Raw genomic sequence first — 22,038 nt, forward strand, 5'->3', positions numbered from 1 at the left:
GGCCAGCATCAAATTTCTGTACTTATTTTTCTACTAGTGCATTTTGCTCCAGACCTCCCACCCAGAAGATCAACAGATGTTGAATAATTAGAGTCCCCGACCTTGTGCAGCACCCACCCCAAAGGAGCACCTCTGCTAAGGAGGAGAATAAAAGATTAAGAAAGGATGCGGTTAGAATTTTGGTGGGACAGGGGCGGGCAAATATCTTAAAGGATGCTCTTCCCAAGTAGAAAAAGCCTTCCAGCCTGGAGACAGACGGAAACTGACGCGCGCCCCCTGGAGGCCTCAAGGGATGCTTGCAAGGTGACCCACGTCGCAGCCCACGAGGGTCGCGTGTTCTCAGGTCGCCTGTGGATGCCTGCAGGAGCCTGAGACTCAGGATTTGGCTGGTGGAGAGCCTGTCCCGGGTGGCGAGGTCCCAGATGGAGACGGGCTTAGGATGGGGTTGGGGAAATGGCCCTGGTTCTTCTAGACAGCTGGCGTCTAAACTCGAGCTGGGGGACTAGGACACAAAGACACAGTCCTGATCACACCCAGTTCCTCCAAGCACACACTCGGGAGTATCTTCTGGACACTATTTAAGGGAGGAAGACGATCAGAGCGACAGACAGTCCTTGTGAACGCAGTCGTGAATTTTTCCTAATGTTGGGGGGCAGAGATTCTGGAGTGAGAGGCCCAACTCTTAGTAAACCCTACCCAGGCCTGCGTCTCTCCTGCTTCCTAGCCCTCCCGCCGCCTCCTCTCCCCTCACCTCTCCCAGCGTCCGCCCGCATCCACGCCCCCTTTCCCCTCCCATCTCGCGGCCGTGGCGCTCAGCTCGCCGCCCACCTCCCCACAGTCTCCAGGCGGTGCTGGCGGACGGTGGCCTGGAGCCCCGGCTCCGGCTCGCGCTGTCCCGGAGCCCCACCCCTCTCTCCTGCCTCGCCAGCGGTGGTGACCGCCTTAGGGATACTTTGACTCGAGCTGGGCAGCGCCCCTGAGGACTGAGGAAGCTTCGCAGGTAAGGATGGAGACACCCCCAACCCTTTTTCCCCCCAGGAAAGGGCAAGACCCCAGAACCTAGAAGTGTTCCTGAGAAACGCAGGACCCACCCCAGGGAGAGCTCCTTTGAAGGGCGCTAAAGGTAGAGATCAAACTTAGCACTTTTAAGCCATCAAAGAAACGGCTCTTGCAAGTAAGCAATTCTTTGTGCTGGCCTCTGCACCGTTAATATTTAACAGTAAAAGTGTTTGCATTGGAATATAAATGGAATTCTTTTTACTTAAGCACTACCAGAGGGGACCCTCTTTATTTTTATGATTATTAACAGATGCCATCGAAAAAGGTGTAAAATGCATTCCTGGAAGGTCTACTCTGGTTGAAAGCCTCTTTGGCAGGATTACTATGAAAGCTAGGAATCTCTTGCTTTCTCATCAACTTGGTTGCACAGGTCAGCGAAAGGAGCAGTGAAAAACATTTTAAAGTGAGAAGATGAAATGAAATTGAAAAGTCCTGGATTTGCTCTAAAAAACTAGCAAAAAAAAAAAGGGGGGGGGGCAGGGGAGACCACTGGAACAAGATTGGCAAAATATTGGTAGTTGTTGCCTCAGGATGATGGGCACGTAGGGGTTATAATTTTATGTTTCATTCTATTTCATAGTTTTCCCTCTACTTTTGATATTTTCTACCATAATTTTTTTTTTTTTTGAAAAGTTGTAGAAACACTTCCTGCCTGATTCCTCTGACCTTTTCACACTATCATTGATTTGAAAGAAGCTGCATATCCTGGCGAGGTGGTTTTTCTCCCCTATTAACCTTTCTCACTTCTGAAATTAGTTCTCATTCTATCCCAAGTGCGTCTGTCCCCACAGAGAATTATAAAAGTCATGTGCTGTTGCCTGGAGAACTATGCTTAGAATCTGGTTTATAATTTAGAAGAGAGAAGGTTAAGATTCCAGCCAAATAAGACATCTCAGCCTGAAAGTAGTGCCCGAGCATCATATGGAATTTTATTTTTATTAGGAAATACTAGAAGAGCTCGTTTAATGTGAGAAGAAGTTGGTCATGGATACTCTTTCTTATTTTTTCTCCAGACAGCTCAGAAACTGTTGTGCTTTTAAGAATCTTCTCTGTATTTTCAAATGTGAGATTGTTTAATCTAGTGCTTGGCACATAGAATGTGCTCATCGTGTTAAAATAATCAATTGCTGCTGCTAAGTAGCTTCAGTAGTGTCCGACTCTGTGCGACCCCATAGACGGCAGCCCACCAGGCTCCCCCGTCCCTGGGATTCTCCAGGCAAGAACACTGGAGTGGGTTGCCATTTCCTTCTCCAATCAATTGCTAATGTGAGTTAATTATTTATCTTTGCCCAATGCTCAACTGTCCACGGCAAGCATATTGCATTTTAACAGTGGGATGAGATTCAGAATTTCGGAAACTGAAGCTACCTCACTGGGTTAACTTTGCACATGAGAAATCTGAGATGAAAGGTTGGAAATAGCAAAGTATGAAAGTTATTATTTTATGACTTTGCTTAACTAGAATATTTTCAAAAGCTTTAGAAACTTTAACAGATGTTTGCTTAGCTAAAAATACAGTGATCATAAGATGCTTTAAAGCCTGAGGAGTAGCAAACCTAATGCAGTCACAGATAGGCTTTGCTTTCAAAGGCCAACTTGCAAGATAAGAAAACAAGTCAGGAGCCATATGCTGTGCGTTTCCTATGTCAGTGGGTGAGAGAGTCAGCAGAGGGTTCCCTTTGGGGCTTCCTAAGTGCCTTTCACCCCAAATTCAATTTACACATAGCGTATCCTTTGCACAAATTGAAGTGTACAGGTCCTGGAAAAATAACTTAAAAAACAAAGAGGTTTTTCTTTTTTTTTATTGTGATGAGAAACAGAAGTTGTGAGTAACTGTAAAATAATCAACTGTGTAACTTTACCATCTTCCTTTCCCTCCACTACTGCCAAACATTTTAAGCAGACATTAATTATTCTGTCTCATTCCTGAAACTAAACTTGACGATAGTGCTATCATATTTTGAATAGAAACTGGCACATTGTCAGTGAACTTCCTTGCCATTTATTTTTAGCATAGAATCAGTGGCAAGCTTACCCTTTAGAAATGGCTTATGAAGTCTTTGGTAGACATGTGAAATATTTGGCAGGCTGAAGATTTTTCATGCTGCAGTGAACTGCCGCACCTTTGGGGGATTGTTTAGCGGCCCTGGAGATCATACTGGAAATGTGCTGGCACCACAGAGGTTCTGGAAAACCACCTGCCAGAAGGTTGTCTGGCTGTGGACAACATCATCAGCCCACAGCTCGTCAGGATGGGCTCTGTGGCCTAGAGGTGGGTTTTCTAAATGTGATCAATTCCACATGTGACAACAATGTGGAATATTATTATTCCACATTGTATATTATTAGTATATTATTAACCAGTTAGACTTCTCCCCATCCCATGAATCCTACGTGTTTTTTTTAAACTAAATTTGATTTTGTAGCTTAATGAATGTAAACCTTTTAAATGTGAGATCTACTTAGACAGCAGGCTAGCTTCGCCTCCTAGTGGTAGCAATAGGGATAGCAGTCAAGTTCCTACCCTAAGGAGTCAAGGAATTTAAACTGCTTGAGGCTCACTGATGAGTAAGTGACTCGTGTGTTTTCCTTTGTGATTTAAGCTAGAACTTTAATGTTGAAAGATATCTTAGAAGGTTTTTAGTTCAACTTAAAGACTAAAGAGGATTTATCGCAGAGATTCTTAAGCAAGGAAAGAGGCTTTGAAACGATTCATAGGATTGTAAACACTGTATGCTTTTGTTGAAAAACGAATTTATCCACCTGGTTCCAGCTCTCCAGTCAGCCTAGAAATACTACTCCACATCACTATAGTGTTTTATCATAATATTCAAGGTTTAGTTCTAAAATTGCGTGTTGTATAATTTTTCTAAAAATGAAAATTTTCATTTATGTTTAGGTCTCTGACAGACAGTGTTCCCCCCTACTATTTCTTCCTTCCTAAACATCCGAGGCAGGCAATCCAAACATTTTTTTACCTGAGTGTATTCATTTCCTACTGCTGCTGTAACAAAATACTACAAATTCAGTGACATAAAACAACACCTTATCTTATAGTTCTGGAGGCCAGAAGTCCAGAGAGGGTCAGCACGGTTGCAGTTTTTCCCTGGAAGTTCCAGGAGAGAATGTCTCCTTACCGTTTGTAAGATCTAGCCGCCACCCATGTTTTGTAGCTTATGATTCGGCCTCACCCTGACCTCTGCCTCCAACTTCACAGCTCCTTCGAGTTCGTGACCCTCCTGCCCACCTCTTATAAAAGGAGCCCTGTGATTACATTGTGCTCACCTGGGTAACCCAAGCTAATCTCATCACACAATCCTTAACTAAATCACATCTGCAGAGTCTCCTTTACCAATTAAGAACATAGGCACAGGTCCTGGGGATTAAGATGTGGCTCTCCTTGGGAGCTGTGACAGGCACAACTTGGAGATACTGTGGCTTTAGTTCTAGATCACTGCAAAGAAGCAGATTTTGCAATAAAGCAAGGTGTCCCAGAACATGTAAGTTACTGTAGTCTACTGTGTGGTAGCATTATGTCTAAAAAACAGTGCATGTTACAGTTGAAGAATACTTTATTGCTAAAAATGCTAACCATCATCTGAGCTTAAGCAAGTCCATCTTTTTGAGGGTGGAGGCTCCTGCCTTGATGCTGATGGCTGCTGACTGAGCAGGGTGGTGGTTGCTGAAGGCTGGGGCAGCTGTAGCAGTTTCTTAAAATAAGACAACAATGAAGTTTGCTGCATTGATTGACTCTTCCTTTGGGAACAATTTCTCTGCAGTATGCAATGCTGTTTGATAGCATTTTACCTACTTACTACTACTACCACTACATCACTTCAGTCGTGTCTGACTCTGTGCAACCCCATAGATGGCAGCCCAGCAGGCTCCCCCATCCCTGGGATTCTCCAGGCAAGAACACTGGAGTGGGTTGCCATTTCCTTCTCCAATGCATGAAAGTGAAAGTGAAGTCGCTCAGTTGTGTCCGACCCTCAGGGACCCCATGGACTGCAGCCTTCCAGGCTCCTCTGTCCGTGGGATTTTCCAGGCAAGAGTACTGGAGTGGGATGCCATTGCCTTCTCCATTTACCCACCTAGAGAACTTTCAAAACTGGAGTCAGTCCTCTCAAAGGCTGCTGCTGCTTTATCAACTAAGTTCCTGTAATATTCTAAATCCATTATTGTCATTTCAACAGTCTTCAGAGCATCTTCACCATCTCAAGAAACTACATTCTTTGCTCAGCCATAAGAAGCAACTCTTCCATCTATTAAAGTTGTTCACGAGATCGCAGTAATTCAGTCACATTTTCAGGCTCCACCTCTCCTTCTGTGCTGTTTCCAGCACACCCGCCACCGCTTCCTCTACTGAAGACCTGAACCCCTCAAATTTGGCTATGAGAACCAGTCTCTTTCAAACTGTGTTGTTAGTATGTTGACTTCTTTCCATGAATCATGAATGTTCTTAATGGTACCCACAAAAGTGTCTCCTTTCCAGAAGTGTTCAACTGACTTTGCCCATATTCATCAGAGGAAGTACTATCTGTGGCAGCTGTAGCTTTATGAAATATATTTCTTAAATAATAAGACTTGAAAGTCACAATGACTCCTTGATCTTTGGGCTGCAAAATGGATGTTGTGTTAGCAGGCATGAAAACAATATGCATTTTATGTTCATCTCTCTCAGAGCTCTTGGGTGATCAGGTACATCAATGAGCAGTAATTTTTTTTTTCTGGGTTAAGATTCCATTTTAATTAGATTCAGTTACTTAGAATCAGTTCATCTCCTATAAACATTTGTGAGTTATCAAGGAAAACATAACTTACGGTTCTCAAAATTCAAAATCAATGAGCAGTAATATTTTGAAAGGAATCTTTTTTCTGAGAGTATGTCTCAACAGTGGGCTTAAAATACTCAGCAAACCGTGTCATAGAGAAATGAACCATCATCCAGGTTTTGCTGTTCCACTGATAGAGCCCAGGCAGAGTAAATTTAGCCTAATTTTTAAGGGCTATAAGATTTTCAGGGTGGTAAATGAGCATTGGCTTCAGCTGAAAGTCACCAGCTGGATTAGCACCTAACAAGAGGGTCAGCTTGTCCTTCGAAGTTTTGAAGCCAAGCATTGATTGCTGCATCGAATATCTGTCTCTCAGGGTAGCTGCCTTCATGAATTATCTTAGCTAGATCTTCTGTATAACTTGCTGCAGCTCCTGCATCGGTATTTGCTGTGTAAGTTTGCACTTTTAGGCTGTAGAGATGGCCTCTTTCTTTAAACCTCGTGAAACAGCCTGTGCTAGCTTCAGAGTTTTTTCTGCATCCTCTTCACTTCTCTCAACCTTCACAGAATTGAAGAGAGTTAGTACCCTGCTCCTGATTTAGGTTTTGGCCTAAAAGTATGTGGTAGCTGGCCTGCTCTTCTAGCCAGACCATTAAAACTTTCTTCCTATCAGTAGCAAGGCTGTTTTGCTTTCTTATCATTCGTGTGTGCACTGGAGTAGTTCTTTTAATTTCCTTCAAGAACTTTTCCCTTGCGTTCCCCACTTGGCTAACTGGCCCAGAAGCCTAGCTTTCAGCCGATGATATCAGCTCTCCACATGCCTTGCTCATGAAGCTTAATTATTTCTAGCTTTTGATTTAAAGTGCAACATGCAACTCTTCTTTTTTCACTTGAACGCTTCGAGGCCATGGTAGGGTTATGAATTGGCCTAATTTAAAATTGTGTCTCAGGGAACAGGAAGGCCTGAGGAGAGGGAGAGAGCTGGGGGAGAGGGCAGTAAGTGGAGCAGTCGGAACACATGCAGGACTTGCTAAGTTCACCGTCTTATGTGGATGTGGTCTGTGGTGCCCCCAACACAATGACAATAACAACCTCAAAAGATCACCAATCACAGATCACCATAACAAATAATAAAGACAAAGGATTATCGAAACATGACACAGAGTGAGCAAATGCTGTTGGAAAAATGGCTCCTAGAGAGTTGGTCAATGTGGAGTTGCCATGTGGCAATTTGTAAAAAATCATAGCATCTGTGAATTGCAGTGAAGGACAATGAAACAAGGTCGGCTTGTACTTGGCGTACTGCGGTGAAGTCCACAGCAGTCAGAGATGCATTAAATCCTTTATAAATATTTACCAGTGTTTTGACTCTTAGTGTTTGATCCTAATAATAATAATTGCTGCCATTTGCTGAGGGCTTACTGTTCTCTGGGCATCGTGTTTATGTACAGGTTGGTACAAAAGTACTTGCAGTTTCAGACCGTGAATTTTAAATCATTATAGCTAGGCTCAAATGCATCTTTATTAATCACAATAGGAACCATTACAATCGACACATTTTTGCCAACAAGAAGTAAGTTTGCTAATCCCTGTAGCATAAAAATCTGTGCTTTGGGTTTTGATAAACTCCTAGAAAGTATTTTCTGCCTCCCCCTAGTTGTGGAAATGTTTTCCCTGCAAAAAGTTGTTGAGATGCTTGAAAAAGTGGTAGTTGGTTGGTGAGAGGTCAAGTGAATATGGCAGACATGACATTTTAGACATCATCTCTATAGTCTAAAATAAATATAAACAGAAAGTAATGTCACTAGCAAAAAAAAAAAAAAAAAAACAAAGCAAGAAATGCACATTAAAAAGATACATAACATAACCACATTTATTTAAGAATGCATTCCAATATCAATGGGTAAGTTCAATGATGCAAAACCGCAATTACTTTTGCACCAACTTAATGATATCCGTGTCTCACAAAAATACTCCAAAGTATTATTCCCTGTTGAACAAATGTAGAAAATAAGGTTTGGGGAAATTAAGTGATCTTCACAAATCATAGTGCTAAGAAGTCACAAGTGGACTTAAATTGGTTTGACTTCAAAACCCACTGCCTCCACCACCCTGGAAACACCCTAGTTCCTCCCTGTCCCTCTTGGTCACACATCGAGCACTATTCCTTTTCTGGTCATCCTGATCGCACACTTTTTAGCTTAAATGTTGCGTCCATTTCAGTGCTCTAGTTAGTGTCTAGTTAGAAGCCCCCCTTCTCTGGGGGCTTCACTGCACCGGGAGTTGAACTTAATAAAATACCTTGTCTCCTGTGCATACGCAAAAGTGACTTATGCAAGTTTTACAAGTATTCTCCAAAACCTAACACAGTTAATGCTCACTCTCCAGCTGTCTGCTATCACTAGTAAAGCCCCTCCTCTCCTGCCCCGGCCTTTTGCCTAAGCCAGCAGTTCTGTCTGCAGATCCAGACCATGATGTCTATCCCTCGTGTGTCAGTGTTGACTGAACAGGGGGAGAATGAAGGTGGAGGAGGAGAGATGGCTGGAGTGTGTTTTCACACTTATGCATGTGTGTGAGTGTAGGTAGTGATGCTGGGAGGGGCAGGTGGCTTGGATCACGAATGGCCAGATAAAAGACAGGGAAGTTGTCAAAAGTGGTTATGCAGTGATTGCTATGTCCAAATATGCATCAAGGTAAAAGCTGATGTTGGTCCTACAAGGCCACTGATCTGACTGAGCCCCCACAAAGTGTTTGACACATTAATGCAAAATTATGTCCCATGGCAGCAAACTATACACATGAACTTGGACAACTACCTCCCTGTCTGTTACAAGGGACCAGGTGAAAACAAAGGACCAAGTTAGTGACTCTATGACCTGGTACAGATCTTTGATGGTAAATCAGCTCTTGTTCGTATACAGGAAAAAAAACTCATTCAAAATATTTAATATGGTGAGCAAGCATCTAATCTTTCCTTCATCTGCCTGCCTTACTTAAGTTAAAATGTAAACTTTAAAGGGTAACAAACCAAAAAATAAAAGAGAAACTGAGCCTGAGAATATTATTATGTCATGCTATGCTATATACTTTAGAATAGATTCACTTAAAAAGTTGTTTTTTTTTTTTTCTCATTGTAAATTGCTCCCTCAGAGTAATTATTTTGACATTGACTGTTTCTTTTTAGGTTGAAGACCTGTTGCAGTTCCAGAATTCTTAGGGTAGGTCCAGGCTTAAAATAATACATTGGAAATGCAATTCAAATGTTCTGTGGCTGGGTAATGTTTAATTACACTTATTTAATAGCAATGAGAAAAATATATTACAAACCCACAGATCTTCATAGAAATGAGTAGTTAGGAAAGCATTCATTTGGGACGTCTCTAAAATGAAGCTGTCCTTGAACAAAAACCAAAACAAAGAAAAAGGGTGTTTTCAGAGTGTGTCAGAAACTACCCTGAAATAAAAATATTTGAGTATAAAATTGACTGTTTAGAAAACTAAAAGTGCTATAACTTTGCCTTATATAATTAACTGTTTTAAAGTGATATTAATTTACCTACTGCTGCTGCTGCTGCTGCTGCTAAGTCGCTTCAGTTGTGTCCGACTCTGTGCAACCCCATAGACGGCAGCCCACTAGTCTCCCCCATCCCTGGGATTCTCCAGGCAAGAATACTGGAGTGGGTTGCCATTTCCTTCCCCAATGCATGAAAGTGAAAAAGTGAAAGTGAAGTCGTTCAGTCGTGTCCGACTCTTAGCGACCCCATGGACTGCAGCCTACCAGGCTCCTCCGTCCATGGGATTTTCCAGCCAATCGTACTGGAGTGGGGTGCCATTGCTTCTCCGAATTTACCTACTAAGGTAGAATAATAACTATCAGGTTGGCCAAAAAGTTTGTTTGCTTTCTCCATAACCGTGTATGGAAATACCTGAAAGAACTTTTAGGCCAACCCAATATAAAAGAACTTATAATTGAATGTGTCCATGCTCTGGGCTCAATGGTAATTCTTTGCATATATCAATGTATTTAATTCTCAGAATTATGAAGTTGAAATTACTATTATCTTCACTTTGCAGATGAGGAAACAGAAACTTCATTGATGTGAATGAACTGCCCAAATTCAGATGCCTAATAAGTGGTGAAGATGAGACTTAGCCCAGGTCTTCTTACTCCTTGGTCTGCCCTGATAACTACCATGCTGGTAGAGAAATCCAAATATTCTAAATACTTGTCAGCATTCACATTTCTAAGAAAGCATAAGCAAGCAAACAAACAAAAGCAAGAGCAAGTAATCCCTTGTAGTTACAGGTGGTTATTTCTGTTAATAGTATGGACCAGGTACAAATGTGGAATACTATCTGCTCCATCAGTAAGAGTTTGTCTACAAATGCTGGTATTCCTTGCTTCCTCTCTAACTCCCTTCTGCTCCATCCATCTCCATGGTCCAACCCATAATCAACTATGTGTACACTGACTCATGGTGAGAACCATAACTGCAACCTCACTTTCATTAACCAAACTGGACTTTGAAGCCCCAAATCCAAGCCATCTGGAAAGTGACAGGGAAGGTCACAATTACAATGGAAGACAGGAAAAAGGAGGAGGTTGAGGGAAAACAAGAGACATTAAAGCTTTCAAAATACTATAGCTGCTCCACAGCTGGGGCCATGTCTCTTTAGTTAGTGCTTTTGGGATGACAGGCGTCTGTACATGTATCCACTGAACCGTGGCTTGCTCTATCAGTAAGAGCTATCATTTACACTACACTGACATTTTACCACGAGACAAACTTAGATTTTCCAAAAGAAAGTGTCCCGAGACATTTGTCCAATTTGAAATTACAGGCCAAATTAGACTAAACCCATGTCCTTTATTACTGTGATTCTGAGGTCATATGACAAGGTTCTGCCCTTCCCATGCCCAAGGATAGATGTGGGCATGGCTTTTATTCCTGTGCTACACTGCAGCTGAGTCCCTCAAAAGGCCCTGGCCAGGGCTGGCCAACTGGTGCTCTTGCATCATCTGTAGTATTGGATGCTGGAGGCATCACAGACAAGCCTACTGTATTTGAATCTTTTCAGATGTACTGTTAAATCACTTATATGAAAGTATGTTTTTTTTCTATCAAAGGCTGAGTCTTCCAATATTATTGTTGTTGTTTAGTTGCTAAGTCATGTCCAACTCTGAGACCCCATGGACTGTAGCCTGCCAGGCTCCTCTGACCATGGAATTTCCCTGACAAGAATAATGGAGTGGGATGCCATTTCCTACTCCACGGGATCTTTCTGTAATAGCTGTTGCTAACACAGGAAAAGCATGAAGTTCAGAATAAATTTACTTTGTACACAAAGAGGAAGCAGGGGTCATGTGAAACCTGGTTAAGCAGTCATCCCTGGAAAAACCTTCTGATGAGGGTCTCAAGCTGCTGCACCAGGGCTTTGGCTCCTGTGGTTCTGAAACCGTACTGAGTATCCGAGTTGCCTGGAGGGCTGGTTAAAACATACACAGCTGGGAACCCACATCCCTCCTGGAGAATTTTGAACAGTAGGTCTGGGTTGGGTTCTGAGAATGAGCATTTTTAACAGGTTCCTAGGGGATGCTGACACTGCTTGTCTGAGGACTACAACCTGGGAATTCCTCGATGTGACAGTTTATTCTGCAACATGCAAGTACAGAATCCTACTAACAAACTAAAAATATTCTTTTGAGTGGTGTTTCATTTTGAAGCCAAAGGCAGGGGAAAAAAACAAAAAACAATGTCCCTGCTCAGAGCAGTCAGGAAGGAGAAGTTCCCCATTATTCACAGGAGGGTCTGCCTTTTTGTTCTATTTAGGCCTTCAACTGATTGGATGAGGCCCACCCACATTAGGGAGGGCAATCTGCTCACCTTAGTCTACTGATTCAAATGTTAATTTTATCCAGAGACACCCTCTCAAACATACCCAGGATAATATTAGACAAAACATCTGGGCACCTTCTGGCCCAGTCAAGTTGGCACATAAAATTAACCATTACGTGTGGCTCTTAAAAGTCTGCCTACAGAATTAATGCACAGGGCACATGTTTTATTTGGTAAAGAACAGGGAAACTTGATTCATATTCCAGTTCAGTGATTTGCATAGTAAAAAAAACCATCTTGTCAATTATAATTCAGTATTTGCATTATGCCTATCCAAGCCCTCGGAGAAGGAGATGGCACCCCACTCCAGTACTCTTGCCTGGAAAATCCCATGGACGGAGGAGCCTTGTGGGCTGCAGTCCATGGGGTCTCTAAAAGTCAGACACAACTGAGTGACTTCACTTTAACTTTTCACTTTCATGCACTGGAGAAGGAAATGGCAACCCACTCCAGTGTTCTTGCCTGGAGAATCCCAGGGATGGGGGAGCCTGGTGGGCTGCCGTCTATGGGGTCTCACAGAGTCAGACACGACTGAAATGACTTAGCAGTAGCAGCAGTAGCAGTATCCAAGCCCTAAGTAGCTGAAAACTTGCAAGGCTAAATTACAGAGTACTGAAAACAAAAACAGAAACGTGTGAGCAATACCACAGTACCTAGATTTAGATGCTCTTTCTTTTTCTTGGGAATGCCTTTGACACATTTATTACTTCACAGATCACTATTATCAAATGTTAAAATGTACAATGTGATTCTCTGTAGTTTTTAATGAAGATAATTGTCTGACTCAGTCTTTAATGTACTCATATATTAAGTATATAATGAATGGCTGTTATCATGCATGTAGGGCTAACTTAAAATAATTTAAAAAATATTTCCTATACCAAAAAATTTGTTTGATTGACATTTTTCTAAGGATCAAATAGATAAAAAAAATATATGTATCTTTTAAAAAATCATCTACTTTGGTCTGTTGATAAACTGCTGCTGCTGCTGCTAAGTCGCTTCAGTCATGTCCGACTCTGTGCGACCCCATGGACTGCAGCCTACCAGGCTTCTCCGTCCATGGGATTCTCCAGGCAAGAACACTGGAGTGGGTTGCCATTTCCTTCTCCAATGCATGAAAGTGGAAAGTGAAAGTGAAGTCACTCAGTCGTGTCTGACTCTTAGCGACCCCATGGACTGCAGCCTACCAGGCTCCTGCATCCATGGGATTTTCCAGGCAAGAGTACTGGAATGGGGTGCCATTGCCTTCTCCCGTTGATAAACTAAGAGGCAGCAAATAACTGATTTTAGCATTTTGTTTTAAGGGAAAGACAACTTTTCATCTTGGGAAATACTCAATAAAACATATAATTTCAAGATCTCAGTAGTTACTGAGCAGTTAGCCTTATTCATTCCAATCCAATTAAATAAAATGGATGAAATACTCATTATGAAAACTGCATGCTGCTGCTGCTAAGTCGCTTCAGTCATGTCCAACTCTGTGCGACCCCATAGACAGCAGCTCACCAGGCTCCTCCGTCCCTGGGATTCTCCAGGCAAGAACACTGGAATGGGTTGCCATTTCCTTCTCCAATGCATGAAAGTGAAAAGTGAAAGTGAAGTCACTCAGTCGTGTCCGACTCTTAGCGACCCCATGGACTGCAGCCTACCAGGCTCCTGCATCCACGAGATTTTCCAGGCAAGAGTACTTGAGTGGGGTGCCATTGCCATCTCCAGAAAACTGCATAGAAGGTACAAAATACTAAGTGGTTCAACAAAATCATTACCAATATAATTACTGTTTTGTGTAAAATCAAATTTGCCATGGTAATGATTAGAAAATATTGTACATGAGTGTGGATTTTTCCTGAAATGTATTTAATGATTTAGGGGACAATATCCATCAGTCTACAGAAGAATGGCCTGTCTCCAAAATAAAGTACAAGCTATTAGGCAAACAATACAGTTTAATATTCACCAAAATCACCATTACTTAGCATTCAAGTGTGAGCAAATAGAAAAAAATGGTAAAGATTATTCTAAAGTAGAAGTAAAGATTATTCTAAACTTGCTTAACATGTTTTAATATACAATGATTCAAAATAATTATATTTTAATGAACAGATCATGTTTAAACAACAAAGAGATTAATATATGATTTGTTTTATCAGAAGAATGTTATTAGTTTGTTAATAAAGTTCCATACTTGGATATGGCAAGATGAACTCTGTTGTGTCACGAGATGCCCATGTTTGGCTCTGCATCAGAGGCAACTTTTGCTTTTCCTGCCAGTGCTTAGGATCTTAGGGGTGTACCCTGGTTTGTGGGCCATTCCTGACATCCTGTATTAACTTTCTTTTCCATGCAAAGGCTTATCAGAAAGCCGTGAGAGTGAAGGTATTATAGGCATAAACTAACCTTGAACTGACTCTGCTTTATACAAAGTGCAAAGCATTTGGTAAGCCTGGATATGTTAACTATTAGTTAAAAACAACTTGGAACATAGCTCACAAATTTCCAAATTGCTGCTCCAAAGAATGTTACACTCCTCCTTACTCTCACAAAGCAATAACTGATAAACAGCAGTTCTAGGAAGAGATTTACATACCAGCAAACCTAGAGAAGCAGGAAAAGAAGGCAAGAAGATGTAAATAATAGATGAGATATTATATAATTCACCAAGTACTGGCAACTTTCAATGGCTCTCAGGTGATGAAACTCATGATGAAAGGGTCCCATTAAACCTATGATTTAATCACGATTGTGCTCCCCCAAGTGGTAAATCCACGACAATTGCTTGTGCTCCATAAATTCTTACAATTTTAATATCCAGTAAAATGTCACTATAACACATTTTTGTATATTGTTTTGCTTGGGTGGTAGTTCCAAGCACAACTTCGTTTTTAAAAAGAACAGGGTATATTTTTCTTATTTTTGAATAAAACAGCCCGTGCTGTGTACTCTTTATGATAAGGGGTTCTGCTTGTTAAAAAAATCAAAGCAGGTCAATAGTAGAGGAGCTCCTTTATTTCTAAAACTTCTACTGAATATTATATTTTAGAATATTATCTGATGATTAAAAAATTTTTTTTTAATGTAGACCATTTTTGAAGTTTTTTTTATGATGTTTGTTAAACTTTTTAAAATTTTATTTTTAATTGGAGGATAATTGTTTTACAATATTGTGTTGGCTTCTTCCATACAACGTGAATCAGCCATAATTATGTCCCCTCCCTCTTGAACATCCTCCCAACCCCATCCCACTTTTCCAGGCTATTAGAGCACCGTGTTGAGCTCCTTGTGTTATACAGCAACTTCCCATTTTTTCTTTTTTTCCACTCAGTCGTGTCCGACTCTTTGCCACCTCATGGACTATACAGTCCGTGGAATTCTCTAGGCCAGAACACTGGAGTGGGTAGCCTTTCCCTTCTCCAGGGGATCTTCCCGACCCAGGTCTCCCGCATCGCAGGCAGATTCTTTACCAGCTGAGCCACAAGGGAAGCCCAAGAACACTGGAGTGGGTAGCCTTTCCCTTCTCCAGCGGCCCTTCCAGACCCAGGAAGTGAACGGGGGTCTCCTGCATTGCAGGCATATTCTATACCAACTGAGCTATATATGATAATGTATGTTTCAATGTTACTCGTAATTCGTCCCACCCTCTCGTTTGCTCGCTGTGTCCAAAGTCTGTTCTCTATGTCTGCATCTCTATTTCTGTCCTGCAAATAGGTTCATCAGTACCCTTTTTCTATATTCCATATAGATGCATTAATATACGATAGTTCATCTCTGACTTACTTCACTCTGTATGACATGCTCATTTCTGTTTTACATTTTGTTTTTTTGTCTGTGAGGCATGTGGGATCTTAGCTCTCTGACCAATCTCCTGCATCTGGGGTTAGGGACGGGGCGGGGAGTGGGGTGGTGGTGAAGTCTTAACCACTGGGCCAGGGAAGGGTCTATTATTTAATGATTTTATTTTATTTGTTTATTTTTAAATATTATTTTTTAACTTTACAATATTGTATTGGTTTTGCCATATATCAAAATGAATCTGCCACAGGTATACATGTGTTCCCCATCCTGAACCCTCCTCCCTCCTATTTAATGATTTTAATTGCACCATCAATCAGCTTGGTCTGCAAGCCGTGATTCAGGGAAGTAGTGCATTCTAGTGAAGGCCTTTTTTAAAAAAAATTTTTTCCAGTGAATGCTTTTTTTGAGCTCCGTGCTAGTCATTTACATTGTAGAGATGAGGAATTTATGGTCCGTGCCTTTATTAAGACGCTAAGTTCAGGGATAGTGTCAGACATCTGTCGTTATCTTTATTTCTAAATCATCTGGAGATAAGGTTGCAGGAGACCTTGGAAGGTGTGGCTTAGGCACCAGAGGACCCCCCTTGCCCCTCTTCTTATTCTCCCATGCGTTGGGCTGTCTGGAGAGGAAGAGGGGAAGATGGTAGGCGGGGGTGGGATGTGTGGGGATTAGTGCAGGTGGAGGGAAGTTTGAGTGAAATCAAATTTACTGATTTTGGATATCTGTAGGAGCCTGCTTAGTATGGTATTTATCTAATCTCAGTAAAATCTAAGTACAGTGAAAATAGGACTCCTCTTTGTGGTGAAGCTACATTTAGGACTCAAGATCTAAATGAATGGTAATTAACGTTTAAACAGAAAGCAGTATAGGTTCATCTGTACCATTTTTCTAGATTCCACATCTATGCATTAATATATGGTACTTATTTTTCTTTCTGACTAATGTATATGCACTGCCAGGTGTAAAACAGATGGCTAGTGGGAACCTGCTGTACAGCACAGCAAGCTCAGCTCAGTGCTCTGGGGGGACCTAGGTGGCTGGGATTGGGGGGTGAGGGTCTAAGAGGGAGGAGATACATGTATACCTATAGCTGATTCACTTTGTTGTACAGCAGAAACTAACACAATATTGTAAAGCAACTATACCCCAATAAGACAAAAGCATAAAGCTTCTTTTTTTCCTGTTTTAAAGGACAAGATAGAAGAACAAAATGGGAGCTATGTTCTTCGGGTTGATGCTTTTCACCCTTGGGTGGACCCTCATCGATGGATCTGAAAGCGAACAGGATTTTATGTGGCACGTGAGAAAAATACCCCGACTTGTCAGTGAAAGGACCTTCCATCTCACCAGCCCCGCCTTTGAGGCAGATGCTAAGATGGTGTTAAATCGAGTGTGTGGCATTGAATGCCAGAAAGATCTCCCAGCCCCCAGCCTTTCTGACCTGGAAGACTTTCTCTCCTACGAGACTGTCTTTGAGAATGGGAGCCGAACCTTGACCAGAGTGAAAGTTCAAGGTTGGGTCCCTGAGCCAACTCAAAACCTTACCTCACAAGGAGCACCCGTGAGGAGAAAGAGACAGGTGTACGGCACCGACAGCAGGTTCAGCATCCTGGATAAGAAGTTCTTGACCAATTTCCCTTTCAATACGGCGGTGAAGCTCTCCACAGGCTGCAGCGGCATTCTCATCTCTCCCACCCACGTCCTAACCGCTGCCCACTGTGTCCACGATGGAAATGACTACATCAAAGGCAGCAAAAAGCTAAGAGTAGGCTTGCTGAAGATGAGAAATAAAGGTGGTGGCAAGAGACGTCGGGGGTCTAGGAGGAACAGGAGGGAAGTGAGTGGTGCTGGAAGAGAAGGGAGCCAAGACAGCCTGAAGGAGACAGCCAAGGCTGGAAGGAGGAGAAAGGGATCTGCTCGGCGTCAGAGAGCTGCTGACGGGAGGCCCTCCTTCCAGTGGACCCGGGTCAAGAACACCCACATCCCCAAGGGCTGGGCTAGAGGAGAGAGCAGAGACCCGGCCCTGGACTATGACTACGCCCTTCTGGAGCTGAAGCGCCCTCACAAGAAGAAATACATGGAGCTGGGAGTCAGCCCCACCATCAAGAAGCTGCCCGGTGGGATGATCCACTTCTCAGGCTTCGATCAGGACAGGGCAGATCAGTTAGTCTACCGGTTTTGCAGTGTGTCTGATGAGTCCAATGACCTCCTCTATCAATATTGCGATGCCGAATCAGGCTCCACTGGCTCCGGGGTCTATCTGCGTTTGAAAGAGCCAGACAAAAAGAGGTGGAAACGCAAAATCATCGCCATCTATTCTGGCCACCAGTGGGTGGACGTGCACGGTGTTCAGAAGGACTACAACGTGGCCGTGCGCATCACGCCCCTCAAGTATGCCCAGATCTGCCTCTGGATGCATGGGGATGATGCCAATTGTACCCAAGGCTAACAGATACCTGAAACGAGGCTGTCGATGATCTGGACATGGCACAGAAAAGCAGTTTTGATTTATTGTAGCAAAGATCACTTCATAGGTTTTGCCCAGACTTGAACCCTACCAGTAGCATTTCAACATTTTTAATGTTTCCTTTTTTCAAAATTAGGAGCTATTCATACATTTAAAAAAATGTGTAGGTATACATCTTGAAACTAGATGGGTACTTTAATGCCAAGTGTATATTCTTCTTTACATGGTGATAAGTTTCATTTGTGGGAAAGGCTTTGCTTCTTTCTGCCTTTTTAAAGATTGGACACTTTAAAATTTCAAGCATAAATACTATGTGATTTCTCAATGGACTAACTCTCAGGGTCCTACTCTAAAAAGAGGCTTATAGGGTGTTGGTTGCATATTAAATGTGAAACTGCATATCCAGAAGTGGACAGTCCCATGGCTACAATCAAATTTGAGGCAGTAATTTACAACACACTCTGTACTGCTCTGAGACAGACCCCTTCAGCCTATGCTATCCCTCTTTGTTAATATTGTGTTTTCCATTGGGTCTAAGAAGCTTTTAGGTTTGTTTTATTTGTAAGAATTACAAGGAACAGAAAACTTTATAAATAAAACAATTAACTATTTTGCTGCCTGAAAAATACCAACTGCAGTGTTCTTATTTATGGGAGAAATACTTTGTTCTATGAAATAAATTTAGTTTAAAAATAGGGAAGTTGAAACATTTTACGATTTCAAGTCTTTAACTCATATTCAAAATATGGACTTTTCAGGTATGCATAGGGAAGACTGTTGCAACGTTATAAACCATAGGTATTGAAAGCCTGCATCATTTTACGCCACGCAATCTCCTATGAACGAAGTGTTACAGTTTTAGACAAGGAAATCTATGTCTTTTTCAAGGAAAAGCCCTTTCATCCCCTTGACACAGTTATTTTCTTAATAGGGCCATAGATATATTATTGGTGATTTCTCTGATTAGGGGATTTTTATATATGTCCTTTTAACAAGATGAGTATAATTTATGAATATAATTTTTTAAGAACAATTCTGATTGTTTTTACTAGGGGCCAAGGCTCTATCCTCACTTGGGCAGTCTCAGAAGACAAGAGTCCAGTGACCGCTCTGGGGCAAAACTCAGAGTAGACACTGAATACTATTTCTTCAATGAACAGATATTTGCTGAATGACTTGTAAGAAGGTTGTGGTGTGCTCAGTTGCTTGGTCATGTCCAACTCTTTGCAACCCCATGGATTGTAGCCCACCAGGCTCTTCTATCCATGGAATTTTCCCAGCATGAATACTGCAGTGGGTTGCTATTTCCTCCTCCAGGGGATCTTCCTGACACATAAGTGCGTTAGTATAGGCCACTGTGTTTAAAGGGTTTTAGTGATCTGTAAGTGAGTGCACTATAAAACTTAGGAGCTGTAGCTAGCCCTGATTTCTGGGCTGTTCTTCCTGGCAGTTTCAAGGATACATACTCTTCTTTTGGAATAAACCCAAGTCATTGATTCTGCCTGAGTTCAAAGTTATTTTACTTGTTATTATTTTCCATAGTAAGAAGTTATACCCTTGTCTAGTATGCAAAGGGAATACATGACTAGATTATTATAAAAAGTGATTTTGTAAATGGTGTTGAAAATAGCTGAAATTTCATACAAGTTATATTCCTTTATAATATGAATCTGTTAGAAATCATTCAATAAATCAACTGTAACTCTTACTATGTTTGTATATATGTTTTGTATACAGGGTTTTAGCAAGTATTCAATTAAACTGCTTATTAAAAAAATTCTATTTAATTCTAAGCACTTTTTGCTGGGAAGTATTTAAGTACCAGTAGTAGTGGAATAGGGCTGTTGTCTCAAAAGTTTTGATCAGATCCTTTCTGGGGAAACATCTATATGATCACTGTGACTCAAATATTTGCACACATAGGGCTGTTGTCTCAAAAGTTTTGATCAGATCCTTTCTGGGGAAACATCTATATGATCACTGTGACTCAAATATTTGCACACTTGCAAACACACACACACACACACATTCCTCATCTTAGATTCTTAGAAAATAAGTCCTGGGTTTGAGTCAGTTTGGAGGAATTTAGAATGCTCAGCATCAGTAGTTTGGGTCTTAAGGTTAAGTTCTGAATGTACATGATTTCCTTAAAATCACTGTACAATATACTTTCCAAAAATATAAAAGTTTAGCTCAGTTTATTTGCAGAGATTTGATTCTCTCATTTTCTTCTCTTTCCCAAGAGAATCATGAATCTTACATGACTCATCTGGGACCACTAAAATGTACTATTTACATTACTCAATTTAACTTCACATACTTTTTCTGTTACACTTATCAGATTTAAAATAGAAAATTAATTTGAATTCTCTTAGCCAAACACACATACCCACATACACAGGCACTGTCTACTGTGTGCCAAGGATACTGACTTACTGCTTAGAGAGACTTATCAAGGGGTGAATTCAAGTAAGTATTTATAAAACAACTGAAACTTAGAATTGTGAGTTTTTTCTTTACTCAAATAAAATATTTCATTTCATTTATGTTTTTTTCTTGCTCATAAGTGTATGGGCAGAAGAGACTTAACAGTTTTTCCTTTTTTGAAATGCTTCTTAGTTAAATCCCAAATGTTCATTTTGAATAAGATTTAAATATATGTATAATCAAGATCAGAGTTTTGGACAAATCATTACCCTTTTTATTTGTAGGTCAAAGAATTCTTTGAAATTCTTATTTCTTAGAATCCCAGGATTAGAAGAGAACATAAAGATCATCTATTTTAATTCCACATTTTAGATTTTAATTTCCCTCCATAGCATTCCACTGAAGGGTCTGTCTAGTAATAAGAAAAATCTTTCACCACTTAAAGATTGTTAGTTATTAAAACTAATTCAGGAATATAATTTATTGCTTTAAATCATTAGTTCATTTTGCTATGTATTGCAAAAATTGTACAGTGTTTATCTTGCATTTTTACCCAATCTTGACAATTTTAATTACTCATAATTCTTTGGCCTTATACTAGTAAATCAAATATTTACTCTCACCAAAAATGAACTGTGATTATTAACTAAGAATATTGGATTAATGCAATTGAACCACTGTACCACCAATAGAAAATCCACTTAAAATGAAGAAAGTAGGGAAAACCACTAGACCATTCAGGTATGACCTAAAGCATATCCCTTACGATTATACAGTGGAAGTGACAAATAGATTCAAAGGATTAGATCTGATAGACAGAGTGCTTGAAGAACTATGGATGGAATTCGTGACATTGTACAGGAGGTGGTGATCAAGACCATCCCCAAGAAAAAGAAATGCAAAAAGGCAAAATGGTTGTCTGAGGAGGCCTCACAAATAGCAGAGAAAAGAAGAAAAGCTAAAGGAAAAGGAGAAAAGAAAAGAATAACCATTTGAATGCAGAGTTCCAAAGAATAGCAAGGAGAGATTAGAAAGCCTTCCTCAGCAATCAATGCAAAGAAATAGAGGAAAATAACAGAATGGGAAAGACTAGAGATCTCTTCAAGAAAATTAGATACCAAGGGAACATTTCATGCAAAGATGGGCACAATAAAGGACAGAAATGGTATGGACCTAACAGAAGCAGAAGATACTAAGAGGTGGCAAGAATAAACAAAAGAACTATAAAAAAAAGATCTCCATGACCCAGATAATCACGATGGTGTGATCACTCACCTAGGGCCAGACATCCTGGAGTGTGAAGTCAAGTGGGCCTTGGGAAACATTGTTACGAACAAAGTTAATGGAGTTGATGGAATTCCAGTTGAGCTATTTCAAATCCTAAAAGATGATGCTGTGAAAGTGCTGCACTCAATATGCCAGCAAATTGGGAAAACTCAGCAGTGGCCACAGGACTGGAAAAGGTCAGTTTTCATTCCAATCCCAAAGAAAGGCAATGCTAAAGAATGTTAAAACTACCACACAAATGTACTCATCTCACACACTAGCAAAGTAATTGTCAAAATTCTCCAAGCCAGGCTTCAACAGTATGTGAACCATGTACTTCCAGATATTCAAGTTG

At 41.0% G+C, this 22,038-nt stretch overlaps 1 protein-coding gene across 4 annotated transcripts; it reads left to right on the forward strand.

Moving 5' to 3' along the window:
• The first annotated feature begins 823 nt into the window (after positions 1-823).
• PRSS35 (serine protease 35) lies at positions 824-19,698 on the forward strand. Of its 4 annotated transcripts, XM_027551019.1 has the most exons (4): positions 824-1,000; positions 9,016-9,049; positions 9,906-9,989; positions 16,715-19,698. In XM_027551019.1, exon 4 carries the CDS (start codon positions 16,734-16,736, stop codon positions 17,970-17,972), a length of 1,239 nt encoding a protein of 412 aa, XP_027406820.1. In that variant the 5' UTR covers positions 824-1,000; positions 9,016-9,049; positions 9,906-9,989; positions 16,715-16,733; the 3' UTR covers positions 17,973-19,698. The 4 variants fall into 4 exon arrangements, with proteins under 4 accessions (XP_027406820.1, XP_027406818.1, XP_027406819.1 ...); XM_027551017.1 differs by lacking the exon at positions 9,906-9,989; XM_027551018.1 differs by lacking the exons at positions 9,016-9,049; positions 9,906-9,989.
• The last annotated feature ends 2,340 nt before the right edge of the window (positions 19,699-22,038 follow it).

This window comes from Bos indicus x Bos taurus, chromosome 9 (genome assembly GCF_003369695.1).
Source record: "Bos indicus x Bos taurus breed Angus x Brahman F1 hybrid chromosome 9, Bos_hybrid_MaternalHap_v2.0, whole genome shotgun sequence".
NCBI classification, from domain to species: Eukaryota; Metazoa; Chordata; class Mammalia; order Artiodactyla; family Bovidae; genus Bos; species Bos indicus x Bos taurus.